General features: G+C 41.5%; 1 protein-coding gene across 1 annotated transcript in view; it reads left to right on the top strand.

The window, feature by feature from the left end:
• Positions 1-6,511: 6,511 nt before the first annotated feature.
• The window catches only part of VPS26C (VPS26 endosomal protein sorting factor C), a 48,032-nt gene continuing 34,663 nt past the window's right edge, over positions 6,512-19,880 (top strand). Inside the window, exon 1 of the mRNA XM_010956513.3 lies at positions 6,512-6,672. Coding sequence (XP_010954815.1) covers positions 6,616-6,672 — 57 coding nt within the window. The 5' untranslated portion in view covers positions 6,512-6,615. The remainder of the gene's footprint in view (positions 6,673-19,880) is intronic.

Consider the following 19,880-nt stretch of genomic DNA (forward strand, 5'->3'; position numbering starts at 1 on the left):
GCCAAATTTTCAAACCCTTTTACTAATAATTTTTCAGAAGATTCTTCCTCTGGCCGTATCCCATAGGTTTTGAAATGAAGCAGTCATATCTTGCTATTTTATTTATTCCTTGACCGAATGTATTTGGGAAAGCATGACTTAACCACCAAGTGGTTAAAATTTTGGTGGTTAAAGTACCTGGACTATATACTTAGTTAATTGGCTTTGAGAGTTTCTTTGTGGCCTACTATACGATCAATGCTTATAAAGGCATCATGAACATTTGAAAAGGTGAACTCCCAGTGATTCCATCTTATTTGTTAATTGCATCTCTTAGTTATTTTGTTAAAATCCTCTCTGTCTTTATTTCTTTATCTATTTGATCTCTGATAGAGTATGTTGTGTTAAAATATTTTACTTATTGTATCTGTCCATTTATCTTTATATGTCTAAGTATTTTTGTTGTATATATTTTGTTCCTATGTTACAGGTTGAATTGTGTTCCCACCAAATTCACACGTTGAAGTTCTAACCCTCAACACCTCAGAATGTGACAGAATTTGGAAATAGGGTCTTTATAGAGGTCATCAAGTTAAAATGAGGTCATTAGTGCGGGCCCTAACACACTGGATACTATGACTGGTGTCTTTACAAAAAGGAAAAATTTGATATGATATCACTTATATATGGACTCTGAAAAAAAGATTCAATCAACTTATTTAAAAAACAGAAACAGACTCATAGACAGAAAAGAAACCTATGGTAACCAAAAGGGAAAGGGGCAGGAGGGATAAATTAGGAGTTTGGGATTTTCAGACACTAACTACTATATTTAAAATAGATAAACAACAAGGTCCTAATGTATAGCAAAGAGAACTACATTTAATATCTTGTAATAACCTATAATGAAAAAGAAAATATATATGTATAATTGAATCACTATGCTGTATACCAGAAACAAACACAATGTTGTAAATCAACTAAACTTCAATTTTAACAATTTATTTATTTATTTAACAATAAATAAATAAATAAATAAATAAATAAATAAATTCTTATGCAAATCAAAACTACAATGAGGTATCACCTCACACCAGTCAGAATGGCCATCACTAAAAAGTTCACAAAAATAAATGCTGGAGAGGGTGTGGAAAAAAGGGAACCCTCCTACACTATTGATGGGAATGTAGTTTGGTGCAGCCATTATGGAAAACAGTATGGAGATTTCTCAAAAAACTAAAATTAGACTTACCATATGACCTGGCAATCCCACTCGTGGGCATATATCCAGCAGGAACTCTAATTCAAAAAGACACTTATACCCCAATGTTCATAGCAGCACTATTTACAGAAGCTAAGACACGGAAACAATCTAAATGTCCATCGACAGATTACTGGATAAAGAAACTGTGGTATATTTATACAGTGGAATACTACTCAGCCATAAAAATAATGCCATTTGCAGCAACATGGATGTCCCTGGAGATCGTCATTCTAAGTGAAGTAAGCCAGAAAGAGAAAGAAAAATACAATATGATATCACTCATTTGTGGAATCTAACAACAACAACAAAAAGACACAAATGAATTTATTTACAAAACAGAAAGAGACTCACAGACATAGAAAACAAACTTATGGTTACTGGGGCGGGGGGGGGAAGAGAGTGGGAAGGGATACACTGGGAGTTCGAGATATGCAGATACTAACTACTAAACATAAAATAGATAAACAAATATCTACTGTACAGCATAGGGAAGTATATTCAATATCTTGGTAACCTGTAATGAAAAAGAATATGGGGGGAAGGGTAGAGTTCAAGTGGTAGAGCTCATTCTTAGCATGCAGGAGGCCCTGAGTTCATCCCCAGTACCTCCATTGAAAATAAATAAATAAAACCAATTATCTCCTCACCCAAAAAAGTCAAAAAACAAACATAAAAAAGAATATGAAAAGGAATATATGTATGTATATGTATGACTGAAACATTATGCTGTACACCAGAAATTGACACAACACTGTAAACTGAATATACTTCAATAAAAAATAAAATTAAATTTAAAAAAATTTAAAAATAAATTCTTGTTGAAGAACTGACAAAAAAAAAAAAAAAAAAGCAAAATTTGGAGACAGACACACATCCAGGGAGAATGCCATGTGAAGATGAAGACACACAAAAAGAAGACAACGTGAAGAGACTCAGGGAGAAGACAGCCATCTGCAAGTCAAGGAGAGAGGCCTGGAACTGAACCTTCCCTCACGGCCCTCCAAAGGAGCCAACCCTGCTGACACCTTGTTTCCAGACTTCCAGCCTTCAGAACCAAACAAGAAAGAATAATTTTCTGTTGTTTAAAGCCACGTGGTCTGTGGTACTGTACCTTGTTACAAGCCGCCCCAGTAAACGAATACCCTATACAATTCTACCACAGTTTTAATATAGTGCCTTCACTATCAATTGATAAATGACCCCTCAATTCCTTTCTTTCAAATCACCTTTGACTGTAACATTGTCCCCCTGCATGGCATTCACATTAGTTTGGCAGTCCTTTGCTCAGTCTTTTCATTAAGATCCCGTGCCTCTGTGCTAGAACCCCAGGCCTCTGTTGTGGACACATATGTAGCATGATGACTGGTGATTGATTGCATATGTGAGGTCTGGAATCAAAATGGGTGTCTGCCTCTTAGTTACTACATGGTCTTCCAATGCCTCAGTTTTTCCCTTTCAGAAGATGAGGAAATAATAATTATACTTAAAAGATTGTTATGAGGATGGAATAAATTAAAACATTTCAAGTGCTTAGAACAATGCCTAGCAGTAAGCACAGTAAGTGCTTGATACACATATGAGCTGTTATGAGTGCTATCAACTTCCCTGTGACAAAGGTATTATGAAATCATTTTAGAGATGAGGAAAGCTGAGGCTCAGAGAAGTGAAGCCAGGAAGCTAGTGTGACGGGATTGTCATAGGTTGAGTTGCCAGGAGGCAGGTTCTGAGATGGAGATTAACGTCCTGGAGGCATATTAGGGGGTGAGTAACAGGTGTGGAGGGGTGACGGCAAAGGAAGTAGGATTGGGTTGGGCAGAGGGAAAAGTTGAACTGTCATGCAATTACAACAAAGGCTCCCCATCCAGTGGAGCTTAGTGGCTTAAAACTTGTCCACAAATTTTTTGATGGTCCCTTCCTTTATGATTCCCCTTCCTTCCAGTGTGGACTGGATTTAGTGACTCTCATCCAATGAAAAGGAGAAAAATGAATGTGAGAAGTCAGAGCCTCGGCCATACAAGGCACTGTCGCTCCCTGCTTGCTCTCCCTGGGGGATTGCCTGTTCTGGGAGCAGTTAGCTGCCTTGCTGTGAGGACGCCCAAGTAGCCTGTGGAGCGTCCCATGTGGTGAAGAGCCGAGGCCTCCGGCCAACAGCCACGTGAGGGAGCCACCTTGGATCCTCTAGCCCCAGTCAAGCCCACAGATGACTGTGGCCCTAATGTCTTGGCTGCAACTACCTGAGACCCTGAGCCAGAACAACCCAGCAAAGTTGCTCCTAAGTTCCTGCCTCAGTTTCAACTGGTAAGCATTGGGGTAATTTGTTATGCATGATAGATACTAATATAGGGAGTTTTGGAGCTGGAATTTGGCCTTCAGAGTTGTCCTACACTGAGATGAAAGGAAGAGGTCTTTGTACCCTAAATTGATTAGTCATTAGATATGGTCTGTCCCTCGACCCAGAAGGGATCATGACTTTGGCCAAAGCAATGTTCTTCAGCTGAGGGCAAGTTTTCAAGAGCAACTTAGCTGAGAGATGTTGAGACCAATAATCTGAGCAGCTGAGGGAACATGTCCTTCAGTCCTCAAAGAAGGGTCTGGGGAGAGCATCACAGCATCCACTAAAAGATATTTAGTGGGACGGCTCCTCTTGTCCCAGAATGGGCTGAAAACAACAGGCCTAATACCCCATCTTCTAACAAATGAGGTCTACAATTGGAGCCAGACACTTTCCCCAGGGCTCAAAAAAAACTGCAGACCTAGCCCTGCTTCCATGAAATATTTCTCAGTCCTCTCCTCTCAGTCTGTATGGAAGTCAGGGGAAGGAATGAAAGGAGGTAGTTGGCCTTGTGGAGAATACAGAGCTTCTGGCAGGAAGTGATGCTGTGGGGGAGACTGTAAGATAATTTCTCCTTGATATAAGTGGGGCCTCCTGGAAGGAGAGGCTGGTGTTCCATTCCCTACTTGCAACCTGTCTATTCAGCCTTCTTGCTGATTTATTTCTGACTATATTTCAGGAGGGAACAAGAAGAAGATTGAAGAGAGACAGCAGGACGGAGAGGACAGGCCATGGGGCACTCTCCAGGCCAGCCCTTTTGTGTAGCAAGGATGTGTATTTCTCAAGAGTCAAGTGGACTCTGTGGAAGATAAATGGTCTCAAGCTGTCTCACTGGCACACCCAGGAGACTGGGTGTACTGCTGGGTGCTGGCCATCAGGTGATGGAAAAGATCAAGCTGGAGGTAGATCTTCCATGGAAACACATGGAGAGGAGAAGGTCCATCAGGCCTTCCCATATGTGCCCTGTGCAAGGAGTTTCAAACAAAGGCCAGTAAACCGGAGAAGCAGGGATCAAATGAGAGATAACTCTAGCAGCGGTCAGTTAAGAGATACTTGCTTCAACACAGAAGCCTGGTCTTGAAGAGGACACTGAGGAAGTGTCTGAGAGCCAGAACCCCGACTTGCACCTTCATACCCGACTCAAGCCATGAGACTGACACTTTGACAGGGTCTGCTTTTTAGTAACTGAAATTGACCAAGTGTCACAGTAGCACCTAAGGTGTGGTTAAGGAAAAGATTCAAAAGAGCAGTGATTGGAAAAAAAAATGGACTATTCTTATGTTCCAAAGCCATCACACAGAGAGGTCTCAACCAACTGATTATACTGATTATTGCTGGAACTAAAGCTCTTCGTACCGCACCAGCATTCTAGAAAGATTGTGTACAACCTATACAGATGAGTGAAATACAGCTCACGTGTCCTCAGCGAACAAGAAATGTTCTGTCGTAAAGTAAGAATAAAGCAGGTGGATCCTTGTAAGGTGAATGCGGATCCTACTAAGGTGTTTCTTTCCCTGTTTCCCTGCATTGTCTATTGAGATTGACATTTTACCAATTGGAAATGATGGGAGAGTCTGGTTGAGAGGGACCTACTTCGTGAATTGCAAATAGACTAGCCTGTGATTACTAAGTTCCTAATGAATTGTTTTAGAATTGCTGAGTTTGAGTTGCCAGGAAGATATCCAGGACAGAGACGGAAGCCCCGAGGGCAGAGAGGAGCTGAAAACTGAGACCTGAATGTTGGGGAATATCATATGTATCAACCTTCAAAAGCAATCGTAGCTATAACACCATCACTGTTGTCCTATAAAATACCTTAAATTCTCAAGAGAGGCACTCGTGATACTAATTCGTGAAATCATTTCACAGAAAAGTTCTCATGTAATCCCAAAAGTAATGCACTTTAAAAAACAAATATCTGAATCAAAGAATTTTTAAAAATCTCTTTACTCTATTGTCAGTTACCAAAACAATGAAAAATTTCCTCTCAGCTTATTGGAAAAGTCCTTGTTGAAAACACTGACAAGAGATTTTATTTCAATAAATGTCTTATGTTGTGCAGCACGGTACTGCTGCCCTGCCTGGAAGCAATCCTTCCAAAAAGCAATGTAATTCTGGTATCTCGTTTAGTCAGCTCTCGCTGGGAATAAGAAGAGAACTAGGCAGGTCCGTTTCAGCTTCGAGGTTTTCATTTCCACGTACTGTCGGGACCCATGGCCCGCGAGCCGCGCCTTCCCAAGTTCTGCGCACGAATATGAATATTCAACACCCGGTTCCAGGGGGAGTACCCACAAGCCCCCGCGGCCCCGCAGGGCGGGGCGAGGTCACCCGCGCTCCGCGAGACCTTGGCCCCGCGCCCGGCGGCAGGGGCGGGGCAGCCGAGCCGCCCGCCAATCCGCGCTTTGCAGGCCGGGAGCGCGGGGCCGCGGAAGGGCAGAGAACACCGCCGAGCAGAGGACGGACACAAGCTCTCCGTCCTCAGAGTCCCCAGAAGGAAGCGGGGGAGGGCGAGAGACGACAAAAGGAAGGAGTCTGGGTGGGAATGTAGCCCCCACTTATCGCTGCCTTAAAGCGAACTCAATAACGCGACACCTAATAGCCTGTACGCGCCGCACAGCCTGACGGGAGCCTTAGCTTCTCTGCACAGGCTGCGCCCGCGACGCGCCCCTGGCGCCGCCCCCTACCGCGGGGCACGACGGGAGAGACGAGTTTCCCCCTCCCTCTAAGTCAACGGGCGAGAAGGAGGGAATTTCCGGCGTTTTGACCGTCTTACGGAAGGGGTGGGGTTAGCCCGGTCCCGCCCCTCACGTCCGGCGGGGGCGGGGCGAAGAGTGACAGCCCGTCGGCCCGCGCTAAGGCCCGCCCCTGCACCGGAAGGAGGAAGGAAGGGGAGTCGATCACGCGGCTCGCGCAAGGTTACGTGACGCAACTTCCGACGGAGAGTAGAAGGGGGCGGGACCCTGGACGGAGGGGCGGAACGGGCCTTTTACCCCTCAGGTCACGCGCGGCAGGAAGTGGCGCCCACGGCAGAGTATTCGAGATGGGGACCACCCTGGACATTAAGATTAAAAGAGCGAACAAGGTTTATCACGCCGGGGTAAGTGGTGGTGGGTGGACCTGCAGGTTTTGTTGTCTCCAAGGCTCCGCACACTTCTTGGTGTCCCTGGGAGGGGTAAGGCGCGCCTCCAGGCGCTTCCCAGCCAGGTGCATCGCCGCCAGGTACGTCTCGCTTTCGTGGCTGGCAGCTCTATAAGCGGCCCTTGCCGGAGTCATCGCCGGCTGGGGGGCATGCAGGGCCGAGGGGCTGGCGCCTTAAACCTCCAGCTCGGCCTTAGGCCCCCAGGCTTGAGCTGTTGCGGTGAGCACTGAGGGCGAAGGAGCTCTGTGACTACACGCTCCGTTCCCTCACTTCTAAGGTGAATGCAAAGTTCTAATGACAGAAAGGCGAAATTAACCTGGAAAGCAGAAATACGCACTTTAGGCCGTGGTCTGCTCTACCACCATACAAAAGTTCCTCATTTTTCTGGTGGTGGAATTTTAATAACATAGAGGAGGAATAGCATATTAAAATGCAAGTGAAAAAAATCTTAATTATGCCATTAACAAGTTCTGTGCCACTGGCTCTTAACCTCATTAGTTTCCTAATTTGCCAAGTGAGAATGCAAGGTTACTCTACCTCTAACACAGGGAATTTAAACCCTCACTGTACATCAAAATCAGTCACAATGGGGAATTTAAAACTATGATGGCTGGGGTCTCACCCCAAGAGACACCAGTGATGCTTATATGCAGCCGGAGTTGAAACAAAGCCAGGTCTCACACTCTGTGGAATGAAACTGAGAGTGGTGGTTAATCATGTAAATGCAGGGAGGTCTCAAAAGGGATGCTAAAACCTTTGGGTGCAAGATACTTGGGGAAACCTGATATTTACACAAATTCAAATAGTTATCTCCAGATTATTAATTACAGAGGGAAGAGGCTTTCTTTATAATGAAGGAATCTGATCACCACCACCCTAACCAGCAGTGAATACCACCTTACCACCACCACTAAAAAGACATCATGTTCTGGCATGGAACACTGAGAAGGACACAACTCAACTCTGTAGTATTCCTGCTGAAAATACTTACCTTAGCTCAGTTCATAAGGAACCAGTCAGGCATATTCAAATTGAGAAACATTCTGTGCAGTAATTGGCCTGGATTCTTCAAATATGAGAGTGTTATTAAAAAGACAGGAGAACTTATTTAGATTCAGGAGATAAAAGGGATGACAACTAAATACCATACATCATTTTTGATAAATAAATTTGGACATGGGCTATATATTCAATAAGAGTTTTGTAATGGTATTAAAGTTCCCAAGTATGAGATTTGTATTTTCATTATGCTGAAGTATTTAGGAATAAAGTGTCATAATAACTACATTTTAAATGGTCCAGCCATAAATTCGTAAATTGTGTGTGTGCGCGCACCTGTGAGGAGAAAGAAAGCAAATGTGCCAAAATAGTAATTGGTGACTCTAGTCTGTATAGGTCTACTTTGTATTTTTTGTCTTCTGTTTTTTTAATAACAACTTTATTGAGATCTAATTACTATAAAATTCACCCTTTTAAAGTGTACAGTTCAGTGGTTTTAATATATTCAGAGTTGTAGAGCCATCACCATCATCTAATTTTAGAACATTTTTTATCACCCCCAAAATAAACCCTGTACCCCTTAGCATCATTTCTCATTCCCTCTCCCTCTTGGCCCCTGGCAATCACAGATCTACTTTATGTCTCTCTGGATTTGCCTAATTAGGACATTTCATATAAATGGGATCATACAGTATGTGGCCTTTTGTGATAGGCTTCTTTCACTTAACATCATATTTTCAGTGTTCATGCATGTTGTAGCATGTTTCAGTTTCTCCTTTGCTGAGTAGTATTCCTTTGTATGGATATGTTACATTTTGTTTATTCAGTCATCTGTTGATGGACATTTGGGTTGCCTCCATGTCTTGGCTATTGTGTATCATGCTGCTATGAACATTCTAGGGCAGGTTTTTATGTGAACATATGTTTTCATTTCTCCTGGATATATACCTAAGGGTGGATTTGCTGGCTGATATGGGAGCTTTATATTTAATTTTTTGAAGACCCACCAAACTGTTTCCCAAAGCATCTGCACAACTTTACACTCCATCAGCAGTGTATGAGGGTTCCAGTTTTTTCTCTACTTTGTGTTCTCATTACTTTTCTGTAGCTTGGAAAATAGCAAAATAAGAACCGGGGGAGGCAGTGACAGGCAATGTATAAATTGAGTTTTAATACTTATTGTTTTCCTTCAAAAGTCTGCATATTACATTCAGAGATATTACTCTAGCTGAGATGCTGAGGTGTTTTCTGTGGCTTAAAATATGGTACAAGTAATGAAAGGTACATTTTAAAAAGATGAAGAAATGAAATTTTCAGTTTGACCCAGCTGGAAATCCCAGGCTGGGACCACTCTTTGTGGGTGGTGAGGTTGCAGGTGGCGTCAGCTCTGCCCACCCCGTGCACATCCCTTCGTTCCAGTATTAGGAACAGAATCTGTGCTCATTGACTTGCGGCTGTGTTTCTCAACTATCAGGCATTTTTACACTTAATGCACTTTACACTACCTGCCTTTTAAAAGGAGGCCTTATATGACAATTGTAAAAGAAAAACCAGTATAATTTCTCATACATAGAGGGTTGCTCCGTACAGCTGACCCTTGAACAACGTGAGGGTGCCCACTCCCGCGCAGTTGAAAATCTGCATATAACTTCTGACTTCCCTCAAGCTTTACTAATAGACTACTATTGACTGGAAGCCTTACCAATAACATGGACAGTTAACACATATTTTGTACATTATAGGTATCACATACATTATTTTTATGATAAAGGAAGCTAGAGAAAAGGAAATGTAATTTAGGAAATCATAAGGAAGAGAAAATACATTTGCAGAGCACTGTTCTGTATCAGTTCTGTAGTTTATGTTGCCTGTTTATAAGATGAATTCTCTGTCAGTACCTACATCAATATTGTCTTCCATGATACAAAACACAGTGTAGATGCTGTATGCATTACTAACACCAGACATCAAAATTCAAAAGATTATGTGAAAAAGAAATTTATATTTACAGGTATAATGATTCATACATTGATAAGGAAGAAGCAGCAATATGATAGCTTTATGATAGCCCAGTGTAATCAGTACGATTGCTTCACAGTAGCCTGGCCTGTACACTAATGAATGAATCGTTGTAAAATTATTAAACTGTTATTGCATACACTGTTTCAGTCATATTCACAATGTGGTATTGAAAATGTTTTACATTAAAAAAAAAGAAACCTGTGTTGATAGGTTGATAAACAATTTCTCCAATTATGAGAGAGGCATACTATATGGTAATGTAATTCCTTGAAAGCAAAGTTATAAAACATTAAAAAAAAAAAAAAAAACTAACACGTCAATTTTATATTGTTACCTTGTTCCTATGTAAGGGTAGAGAAGCATCCGTACAAATTTTATGCATTCATGACATAGCTAACTTTTTCTTCATTTTTTTTTTTTTTGATACTCCTAGGCTATGTGGTTGGTCTTGCGAGTTTTTTCAAATTGTTGCAAATCTCCAAACATTTTTCCAGTATATTTTATTGAGGAGAAATCTGCAGTGGACCCACACAGTTCAAACCCTTGTTGCTCAAGTCTCAACTGTATTTTTTTTTTAATTTTGGGGGGGAGGAGGTAATTAGGTTTATTTATTTTTAGAGGAGGTACTGGTGGTTGAACCCAGGACCTTGTGCATGCTAAGCATGTGCTCTACCACTTGAGCTATACCCTACCCCCTTCAACTGTCTTTTTTTAAAATTGAAGTATAGTTAGTTACAATGTGTCAATCTCTGGTGTACTGCATAATGTCCCAGTCATACATATATAGACATATATTCATTTTCATATTCTTTTTCATTAAAGGTTATTACAAGATACTGAATATAGTTCTCAACTGTATGTTTTTTAAAGCCAAAAATAAGAATTATGAAACCAATAAATCTAATCATTTGATAAAAAGATACACTGGTTGTGATGTGCCATGACTTAAGTGTTAGTCCATCATCTGTGATTCAGGCCAGGTGGAGTAGGTGGCTGGCACTGTCAGGGCTGCTTCCTAAGACCCAGGGGACAGGACCCTGGCTGGCTGGCTGCTCGAAGAGGTCTCAGTGCCTGCAGACAGCCCATGTTTCAAGCCTAGTTTGCACCATGAAAATGTGAAGGGAGTCCTCTCTTCCTCACCCTCCCCTGTGGCTGCAGGTGGGACTAAAAAAAAAAGTTTTCAGTTTTCTCTGTACATCTCAACAGCATTGGTAAAGATTCAGTTCCTAAGGGGGAGGGTATAGCTTAGCAGTAGAGTGCATGCCTAGCATGCATGAAGTCCAGGGTTCAATCCCCAGTACCTCCATTAAAATAAATAAATAAACCTAATTCCGCACCCCTGAAAAAAAAAGAAAAAAAAAGATTCAATTGCTAAAGGTTTGACTCATCCATGGGTCTGCCAGAGCACAGCTCCTGTAATCCTCACGGTTTGCTTGAGGTGGCTGCCACCTCTTTTAGCCTGCTTCTTAGCTTGTAAGTGACTGTCATTCAAATGAAACATGTTTGTCCATGTCACGACAGTCTTATGTTCCACTGGAAGCTCTTGGGAAACACTGGTGTTGGGTTTTGTGAGCCTGGCAGCATCACCCCCATTTTACTGATGGGAAAACTGAGGCCTGGACAAGTTAAGGAATTTGCCCAAGATCACCCAACTAATGACAGCCTGGATTCCAACTCAGGTCAGTCAGATTGCAAAGCATGTGCAGCCAACAGTCTATTTTAACACCTCCCTAAAAGTCCCCATTCTTTTGGTGCAAAATGAGGAATTTTAAAGTGGGGATAATTATTAATTTCCTAGGAGTACTATGAATAACATTGTAATATTTCAATTAAAAAGTTGCTATGTCTTCCTCTCAGCAAATGTGCTGCTGATTCTTTTCCTTATCTTAGTTGTGAAATGGCTTTGATTCTGTGAACACCAGGGAACCTAAGTTATGTTTGGGTTTTAAATTGTCATTCGAGTTTTTTTTCTAGAAAAAGATGCTCATTGAAAAAATGATGGAGTTTTTTTTTCACAGTTGAATCATTAAAAAGAAAATAAACATAACATATGCCAAGTTAACAACTTAACATTTTACAGAAGGCTGGAAAGTGAAAAGTCAAGTTCTTCCTCTCTCTGGCCCCCTTTTGTGTCTGGAGGTATCCGCTGACAGTTTGTGTACTCTTCCAGACATTTTCAATGAGTAATATCTGCACATGTAACGTAGACACTCACACAAAACTTGTTCTTTTTGCTTAACAGTGTATCTTTATCTTGGATGCCTTTCAGTATCACCACAGCTTCATCCATCTCCTTTTTAGACTGTTACTTAAAACAAACATTCAGCCAATGTCTGTTGATCTCCTGAGGCTAACAGGTTTAGAGAGAGATGGGTAAAGTCATAAAGGTACCAATGTGCTCAAATGGGTGGGCGCATTTGTGCTGGGTGAGGAGTGCAGGGCAGGATGCAGTCGTTTTGGTGGACTGGGCCCTTGTGAAGGTGATGTTCCAACTTAGTTTTGAAAGCTAAGTACCTGGCCAGGGTCTCCATCCCCACCTGGCACCATTTGTTTCCATCAGGAGGAATAGCGTGAGCAAAGTGAGCAAGAACTAGTGGACATTGCGAAGCAGTCTGAGTGCAATAAACGGCTTCTTTTACTTTAGTCCCCACCTTTTAACAGTCATTCATTCTTACCTAATTTGATAGTAATTTTTTTTTACATTTCTTTATTGAGTTATAGGCATTTTACAATGTGTCAATTTCCAGTATAGAGTGATAGTAATTTTTTAATTAAATTTTTTATTAAAGTATAGTTGATTTACAATATTCTGTTAGTTTTAGGTGTACAACAAAGTGATTCAGTTATACATATTCTTTTCCAGAGTATTTTACATTATAGATTATTACAAGATAATATTGTTCCCTGTGCTGTACAGTAAATCCTTGTTGCTTATCTATTTTACATATAGTAGTTTGTATCTGTTAATCCGATACTCCTAATTTAGCCCTCCCCCTCTCCCCCTTTGGTAACTGTAAGTTTGTTTTCTGCCTATGAGTCTGTTTCTATTTTGTATATAGATTCATTGTATTATTTCTTGGATTCCACATATAAGTGGTACATAATATTTGTCTTTGACTTACTTTACTTGGTATGATAATCTCTAGGTCCATCCATGTTGCTGCAAATGGCAATATTTCATTCTTTTTTATGGCCGAGTAATATTCCATTAGACACCCCCACACAGACACCCCCCCATCATCTTCAACCAGTCATCTGTTGATGGTCATTTGTGTTGTTTCCATGTCTTGGCTACTGTAAATTGTGCTGCTGTGAACATTGGGGTGCACGTATCTTTTCGAATTGGAGTTTTTGTCTTTTCTGGCTATATGCCCCAGAATGGGATTGCTGGATCATATGGTAGTTCTGTTTTTAATTATTGAGGAACATCCATACTGTTTTCCATTGTGGCTGCACCAATTTACATTCTCAACAGCAGTGTAGGAGGGTTTCCCTTTCTCTACACCCTCTCCAGCACTTACTGTTTGTAGGCTTTTTGATGATGGCTATTTCTGCTTGGTGTGAGGTGATACCTCATTTTGATTTTCATTTGTATTTCTCTAATAATTAGCGGTGTTGAACATCTTTTCGTTTGCCTGTTGGCCATCTGTATGTCTTTGGAGAAATATCCATTTAGGTCTTCCTCCCCTTTTTGATTCTTTTTTTTTTTTTTTTTTTTTAGTATTGAGTTGTGTGAGCTGTTTGTATATTTTGGAAAGTAACCCTTTGCTGGTGGCATTGTTTGCAAATATTTTCCCCCATTCTGTAGGTTGTTTTTTCATTTTGTAATGGTTTCCTTTGTTGTGCAAAAGCGGTTAAGTTAGGTAGGTCCTGTTAGTTTATTTTTGCTTTAATTTCTTTTCCCTTGGGAGACTGACCTAAGAAAGTATTGCTATGATTTATGTCTGAAAATGTATTGCTTGTGTTCTCTTCTAGGAGTTTTATGATGTCATGTCTTACATTTAGGTCTTTAGACCATTTTGAGTTTATTTTTGTATATGGTGTGAGGGAGTGTTCTAATTTCATTGATTTACGTGAGGCTGTCCAGCTTTCCCAACACCACTTGCTGAAAAGACTTTGGCGGTAATTTTTTAAAGTGACTTCACTATATTGTCTTTCCAGAATATTTTCTTTTCCTTGGGTTTATCCTGCTCTTTTCTTGCTTTTGTTTGTTTGTTTCTGTTTTTTAACTTCATAAGTTGGCTATTTAGCTTATTAAATTGTAGCCTCCTTTAAAAAATGCAGACATCTTTCTCTAAGAACAACTTTAGCTACACCCCATAAGTTTTTTGTTTTTAATAGGTCGGTGAATTACTGTAAAGCAAACACCCTTGTAACCCCATCCAGGTCCTGCAGGAGAGGGGCAGGGGAAAAGAGACAGAGCGGGAGAGAGAGGGAGAGAGAATGGACAAAGTAGACTCACTCTGCCTACATCCTGGCAGAAGACACTGCTGCCAAGAAAGGTGCTGTGACTTCACGGTTTAACAACCTCACGTTCTGTGGGTGTGGGAAGACCTCAAAATAATGCTCTACTGCCCTGTCCCTCAAGATTTGATCTGTAGTATTTTTATAATTGTAAATTAAATATCTTCTAATTTCCATTATGATCTTTGTCACATGAGTTATTTAGAAGTGTGTGCTTAATTTCTGTTATAAAAACTATTCTCATAGTCTTACAGTGATTCCCAAATTTAATATTTCCATTTTAGAAAATTCCTTATGAGAAGTGTAACTGTAGCCAGAAAGTGAGATTGTGGTGGAGAAGAGGAATGTCAGGTCCTGTGGTCAGGAAAAGAAAGAATGACACGAGATTTTTTTCTATAATTCAGTAGTGACCAGTAAGTAACAGGCTACCAACACACTTCATATCTTCTGCTGTTATTGCACTGATTAACCTCTGTTGTAATTAGTTTGTTCTCTGAGTCTGCCTAACTAAAATAATTTGTTTATATTTGTATTCCTAGGCCTTTCAGTACCTGCCACTTGGTGCTCAGAAACTATTAAATGATGTTTGAAGCCTTAAAACATAGGCTTTAAGGAAAATCATAAGACTAAGAGTTTTATGAATGCATTGATCAGAAAGGGAAAACTATTGTCTTATAGATATGTTATGAATTTTGCTTTGTAATTATTATTCTAGATAAAAATTCTAGACAGATGCTGGTAAGATTCTTATTTTGACATACCCCCATGTTATACTTGAATACTCCTCCCTTACTTTTGCTTTAGGATGATCATTCTTAAGAGAATGGTTAAAATAGATATGGGAATGGGGACTTCAGAATTCCTGTAAATAAGGTTCTCTTCTCTCTAACTCAGAAAGAGAAGATAATAGAAAATTGTCCAAAATGTGGATCCCCGGAGTCTTCGCCACAGTTTGCACAGCTCGGAGAGAGCAGACCTTCCTCAGAGCCATGCAGTGTTGCCGTGCCACCTTTTCCCCGGGATGCCTTCTCCTTGAGGCTAGAAGCTTAACTTGTGTTTCCAGAGCTCCATGTATGATACAGGACAATCAGGAATGTGTAAAAAAATTCCCTAATTCCATGTTTCCAGTGAAAGTTTTAATATCCCATGAGAACACTCCACTGATACTGTTATTTATTTTTTAATTAATTAATTAATTATTTTTTTTAAGGAGGGAGGTAATTAGCTTTACTCGTTTATTTTACTTTAGAGGAGGTACCGGGGATTGAACCTAGGACCTTGTGCATGCTGAGCATGCACCCTATCACTTGAGCTATACCCTCCCCTGCTTACTTATTTATTTTTAAATTGAAGTATAATCAGTTACAGTGTGTTAATTTCTGGTGTACTGCATAATGTCCCAGTCATGCACATATATGCATATATTCATTTTCACATTCTTTTTCATTAAAGGTTATTACAAGATACTAAATATATAAATATAGTTCCCTGTGCTATACAGAAGAAATTTGGGTTTTTTTCCTGTTTTTATATATAGGAGTTAACATTTCCAAAATCTCAAAACTCCCAGATCTCTTTCCCCCGTAACTGTAAGATTGTTTACTATGTCTGCGAGTCTGTTTCTTTGGAGATGAGTTCATTATGATATCGTTTTATAATAACATATGGTGCCAGTACAGCCCTTCCTGACTCACAGATGGCTTTAACCCTCACAAATACTGAAGAGATGGCATTTTCCTTCCCATTTTATGGTTGAGAAGACTGAGACTCCGAGAATTCAGTAACATGCCAAGGGCATTGATACAAAAGTGAATATTTGAAATCATGTCTTTTTATTCCCAAGCCCAGAACTCTGTGTGCCTTCTCTAGGTTTTAATTTTCATCTGTAGGATGGGGCTGATACCTGCTCAGAGGTTTTGTTGTGAGAATGAAATGAGATAACATTTTAAGGCATTTATTACAGGGTCTGACCCAAAGTAGGGGCTTCAGTGGGGATGGTGGTGGTCCTTACACTTTTCTGTGATGTCAGTTCCCACTCAGAATTGCTCCGCCTGCCTTGATGTAAATCATGTTGTTCGTACACCTTACAGATGGCACCGTAAGTGCTGGTCATCTGCTGTGCAGATGGTTGGATGTCTCTCCGTGGTGGACCTGGAGGAGGGGGATGCAGTCACCCACGAGAGCAGACAGAGATTATACAGCATTTTGGGCACTGAAAGCTGGGTGTGGTTTTGTTATTTCTGTGTACTTCTTTGCTTGGTGCAGTAGATGTGTTCCTGAACCAAACGTTTGACTCACATTGTAAATTATGCTTTATTTTCAGTGTAACAGAGAAGCTTATTGGTTAAAAGAACCTTGCAGTAAATCTTTTTGTAAAGTAAATATAGTTCATTTGTTTTTATAAGTTCATAATGGTTTACATTCTGAAATCCTGGCACAGGTACTCATGAAATTGACGCTGTTGAATATTACGGTGTGAAAAGCATAAATGGGAGATTTTCTGTCCAGCGTGGCCAGGTTTCAGAGATGAGGGATTTATGCACAGTGGGCTGGTTACTCTTACCACGAGAACTTCTAGATTTATGTTTTGTCTTATTTGGCTTTCATGTAATTTCTAGTTTAAAAAAAAAAGAGATTAAAGTGGAAAAATCCTTTATATGCCAGTTTATTATTATGAAGAAAAATTGCAAAGTTAGAATGGTATGAAAAAAAGAAGCCTAACTGTCCTACTTTGTTCTGCTGGATTCTTGCTCCATGAGTGGTCAGTTACCATGAGTGCTGGTGCAAATACTTGGGGTAGAACTTTCAGCTGGAAGAGATCTCAAGATAATCTTGTGGGAGGAACGAACCCTCTAAGGAACGCAGTGATCTAAACGTTAAGTGGGCCTTTTTTCTCACCAATAATCTAATACTCCTGAGAAGGCTGGTGTCCTCAGTCATAGCCCGACCCTGTATAATGCATGATGGTGTATTTTCAGAATCACCCAAGGCTGGTGGGACCCTGGGATGCAGTCAGTGTCCACGCAGTTCTGTTAGGTGTTTGTGGCGGCGGATTCTGCACTGGCCTGAGCATTAGCGAGGCCTGCCTGGCCGCTGTGGGCGGGTCGATTTCTAGACTCTGAAGCAGCTGGACAAGTCTCAGCCTGTCACCAGCACCCCTGAGACTGCCCTCCCCCCGCAGGCTGCTCTGACTCTGGCAGGATGCTTTCCTCTTGGTGCCCAGTCCCCAGCCCGGACCTCCTGACCTTGCATCGCCCTGGGTTCAGCCTGGACAGCCAGCCATGCCCTCTCTGTGGGCTGAAATCTGCAGTCTTTGACTGCCCCCCTGTCCCTGCAGTGATTGTCCAGTGGTTGTCCCCCAGTGCCGCATTCCTGGCTGTGCTGCTCACAGGCTGGAGAGTTAGCAGCATGCGGGCAGGTTTGGGGGAGATGGTTCCCCATCTCTGCACCTTCCCCACAACTGCCCCAGCCTGTGGGCAGAGCCCAGCCAGTCCCTTCTATAGATGTCCTGTCTAGCTCACCCTCCTTAGAGAGGGTCCTGGCTCTCAGCCTGCCCCGAGGTTCATCCTGCTGTCCTGCCTACCTGCCTCCCTGGTCCCGCTCCTCCCAGGCCCCAGCTCCCCACTGTCCCTGCACCTCTGCTCACGTGTACTCCCTGGTCCCCATGCTTTCCCGTGCACCCTCTCAGCACAGCGGGCTCCAGAGAAGTTGTAAGTTGAGGCCACTTTTCCCTTTGGTCTCCATTTTCATCTCAGCTACGCTTTGGGAGTTTTTAACCCCCAGCTCTGAACATTTCTTCATTTCATTCAGAGATTTTAATCAGGTCATTGTTACATATAAATGCAGTTCATTTGCTGGACACAAATTGTGACCCCACCCCCACTCCCAGTTCGTGTTCTAGGCTTCATCTTCTGTTGGAAGAACAGATGTAGTCATGAGCCACGGACCAGGTGGGCTGACCTGCCTCCCCTCCTGGTGGGCTCACGAAGGCCTGTTTCAGAAGAGCATTATTAGCAAATCAGTGACCACCGGTGTTGTGCCAGCAGGAAAAGCACAACATTCCACATCTTGGAAATGAACTTGGGCCTATTTGGATGGAGGGTTTAAGGAGAGGTCAGTTGATGCAGTGACTTGCTTCAGGTCCGTCCCGATCCCTGCATGGGGACCTTCAACCCAGTGTTGTGCACCATTGCGTGTTGTGCACTGTTACTCAAGGGTTGTGGGGTCCTGGCTCTTTTCAGATACTTTTCCAGACAGACACAAGCAAGTAAAGATACAATTTTTGTGCAATACTTTTTGTGAAGTGAATTCCTGTCAATTTCAAGTATTGTCCTCTCTCTGCACACGAGACTTTCTGGACGTGTTTATATGATGAGCAGCTTTTAAAAAGATGGCCTTGGTCTTTTTTGTCTGTATGAAGAGACAGTCTCTCACTTGTAGACAGAAGAAAATTCAGGCTCAGAAATGATGCCTTTCTCAAGGTAATGGAAATTGTATCTTATCTTTCATCTCACAAACTACAGTGAATGTTTCCTCAGAAACAGCTCAAGAAAATGAACAACATTGTTTAGGATAGATTCCACCTCCCCCCCAGATTCTAAGCAATGAGATTAATTAAGTGAAATCTTATAAAGCATTTTAATATATTTTTTAAAATAACTATAAAATCTATTACAATAGTTTGTTTTATAAGCAGGTAAAAGTAGAGCTTTTTCATTTCAAGTGATCCCCCCGCCCCCTGCCCTCCCTGACTCTTCCTCAAATCCCAAAGTGGCTGCAGAGGCATCTGCACACACCTAGGGCCCAGTGGTTCATGGTTTGAAAAGTACTAGCTATAGGATGTATTGACCAGCCAGAGCCAACAAGGTTGAAGTTTTTTTTATGTCAAATCATTTTATTTTGTTTTATGCCAAAACTTATAGGCCCTACTATTAACTTTCAGATATAATGCAGTGCATACAACCACTTTAAAACATTTTGCTTATATTTCTTTTGTATACTGGAGAATTTAAGTCCAAAATGGTGGCCTCCTACTCCATACAGGTTATAGACCCACCATCCACGATTACCAAGAATTAACTCTGGACTGACTCTCCTTGGTTAGTTGTATGCCAGTTTCCTTCTTAAAACCTGCTTACCTGGGGTTCTTGGGCCAGTAGAGCCAGCAGAAACTGGTGGGGTCTGTCCAGCCTTCCCTGTTGTTCTCCTCCTGGTGTTTAAACTCACCCTGGGAAGGGCAGTATGAGATTGTCAGTATCCTTGGGCTCTTGATGGGAACCTATACCTGATTTAGCTGTTCTGACCTTGGATTTCTGATGCTCAGGAAGAGCTTGCCCTGGAGGAGATGTGAGGGTTACACCCGCTGTCCTCCTCAATGCCGGGCAGATTCCTGTGGTGTGTGATGTTGGCACATGTGCTTTCTAATAATGCTCAGTTCCATTAATCCTCACTACCCTGCCCCCAATGATGATATTTTTATTTATGCTTACGCTTTACTGTCACACACCAGGCATGAAGTCAGCCAAAAACTGGCCCTTCCTTTGTTTTATCAGAAAAGACCATTTCCCATAATCTTTGGGAAAGGAACAAAAGTCCCATGAATGGAAAAGTAAAGGCTAGACGGGGAGAAATTCCCCTCTTCAATAATAATCAGAAAAAAATAAACTTTTTAAAATTAAAAA

Source organism: Camelus bactrianus, chromosome 1 (assembly GCF_048773025.1).
Source record: "Camelus bactrianus isolate YW-2024 breed Bactrian camel chromosome 1, ASM4877302v1, whole genome shotgun sequence".
NCBI lineage: Eukaryota > Metazoa > Chordata > Mammalia > Artiodactyla > Camelidae > Camelus > Camelus bactrianus.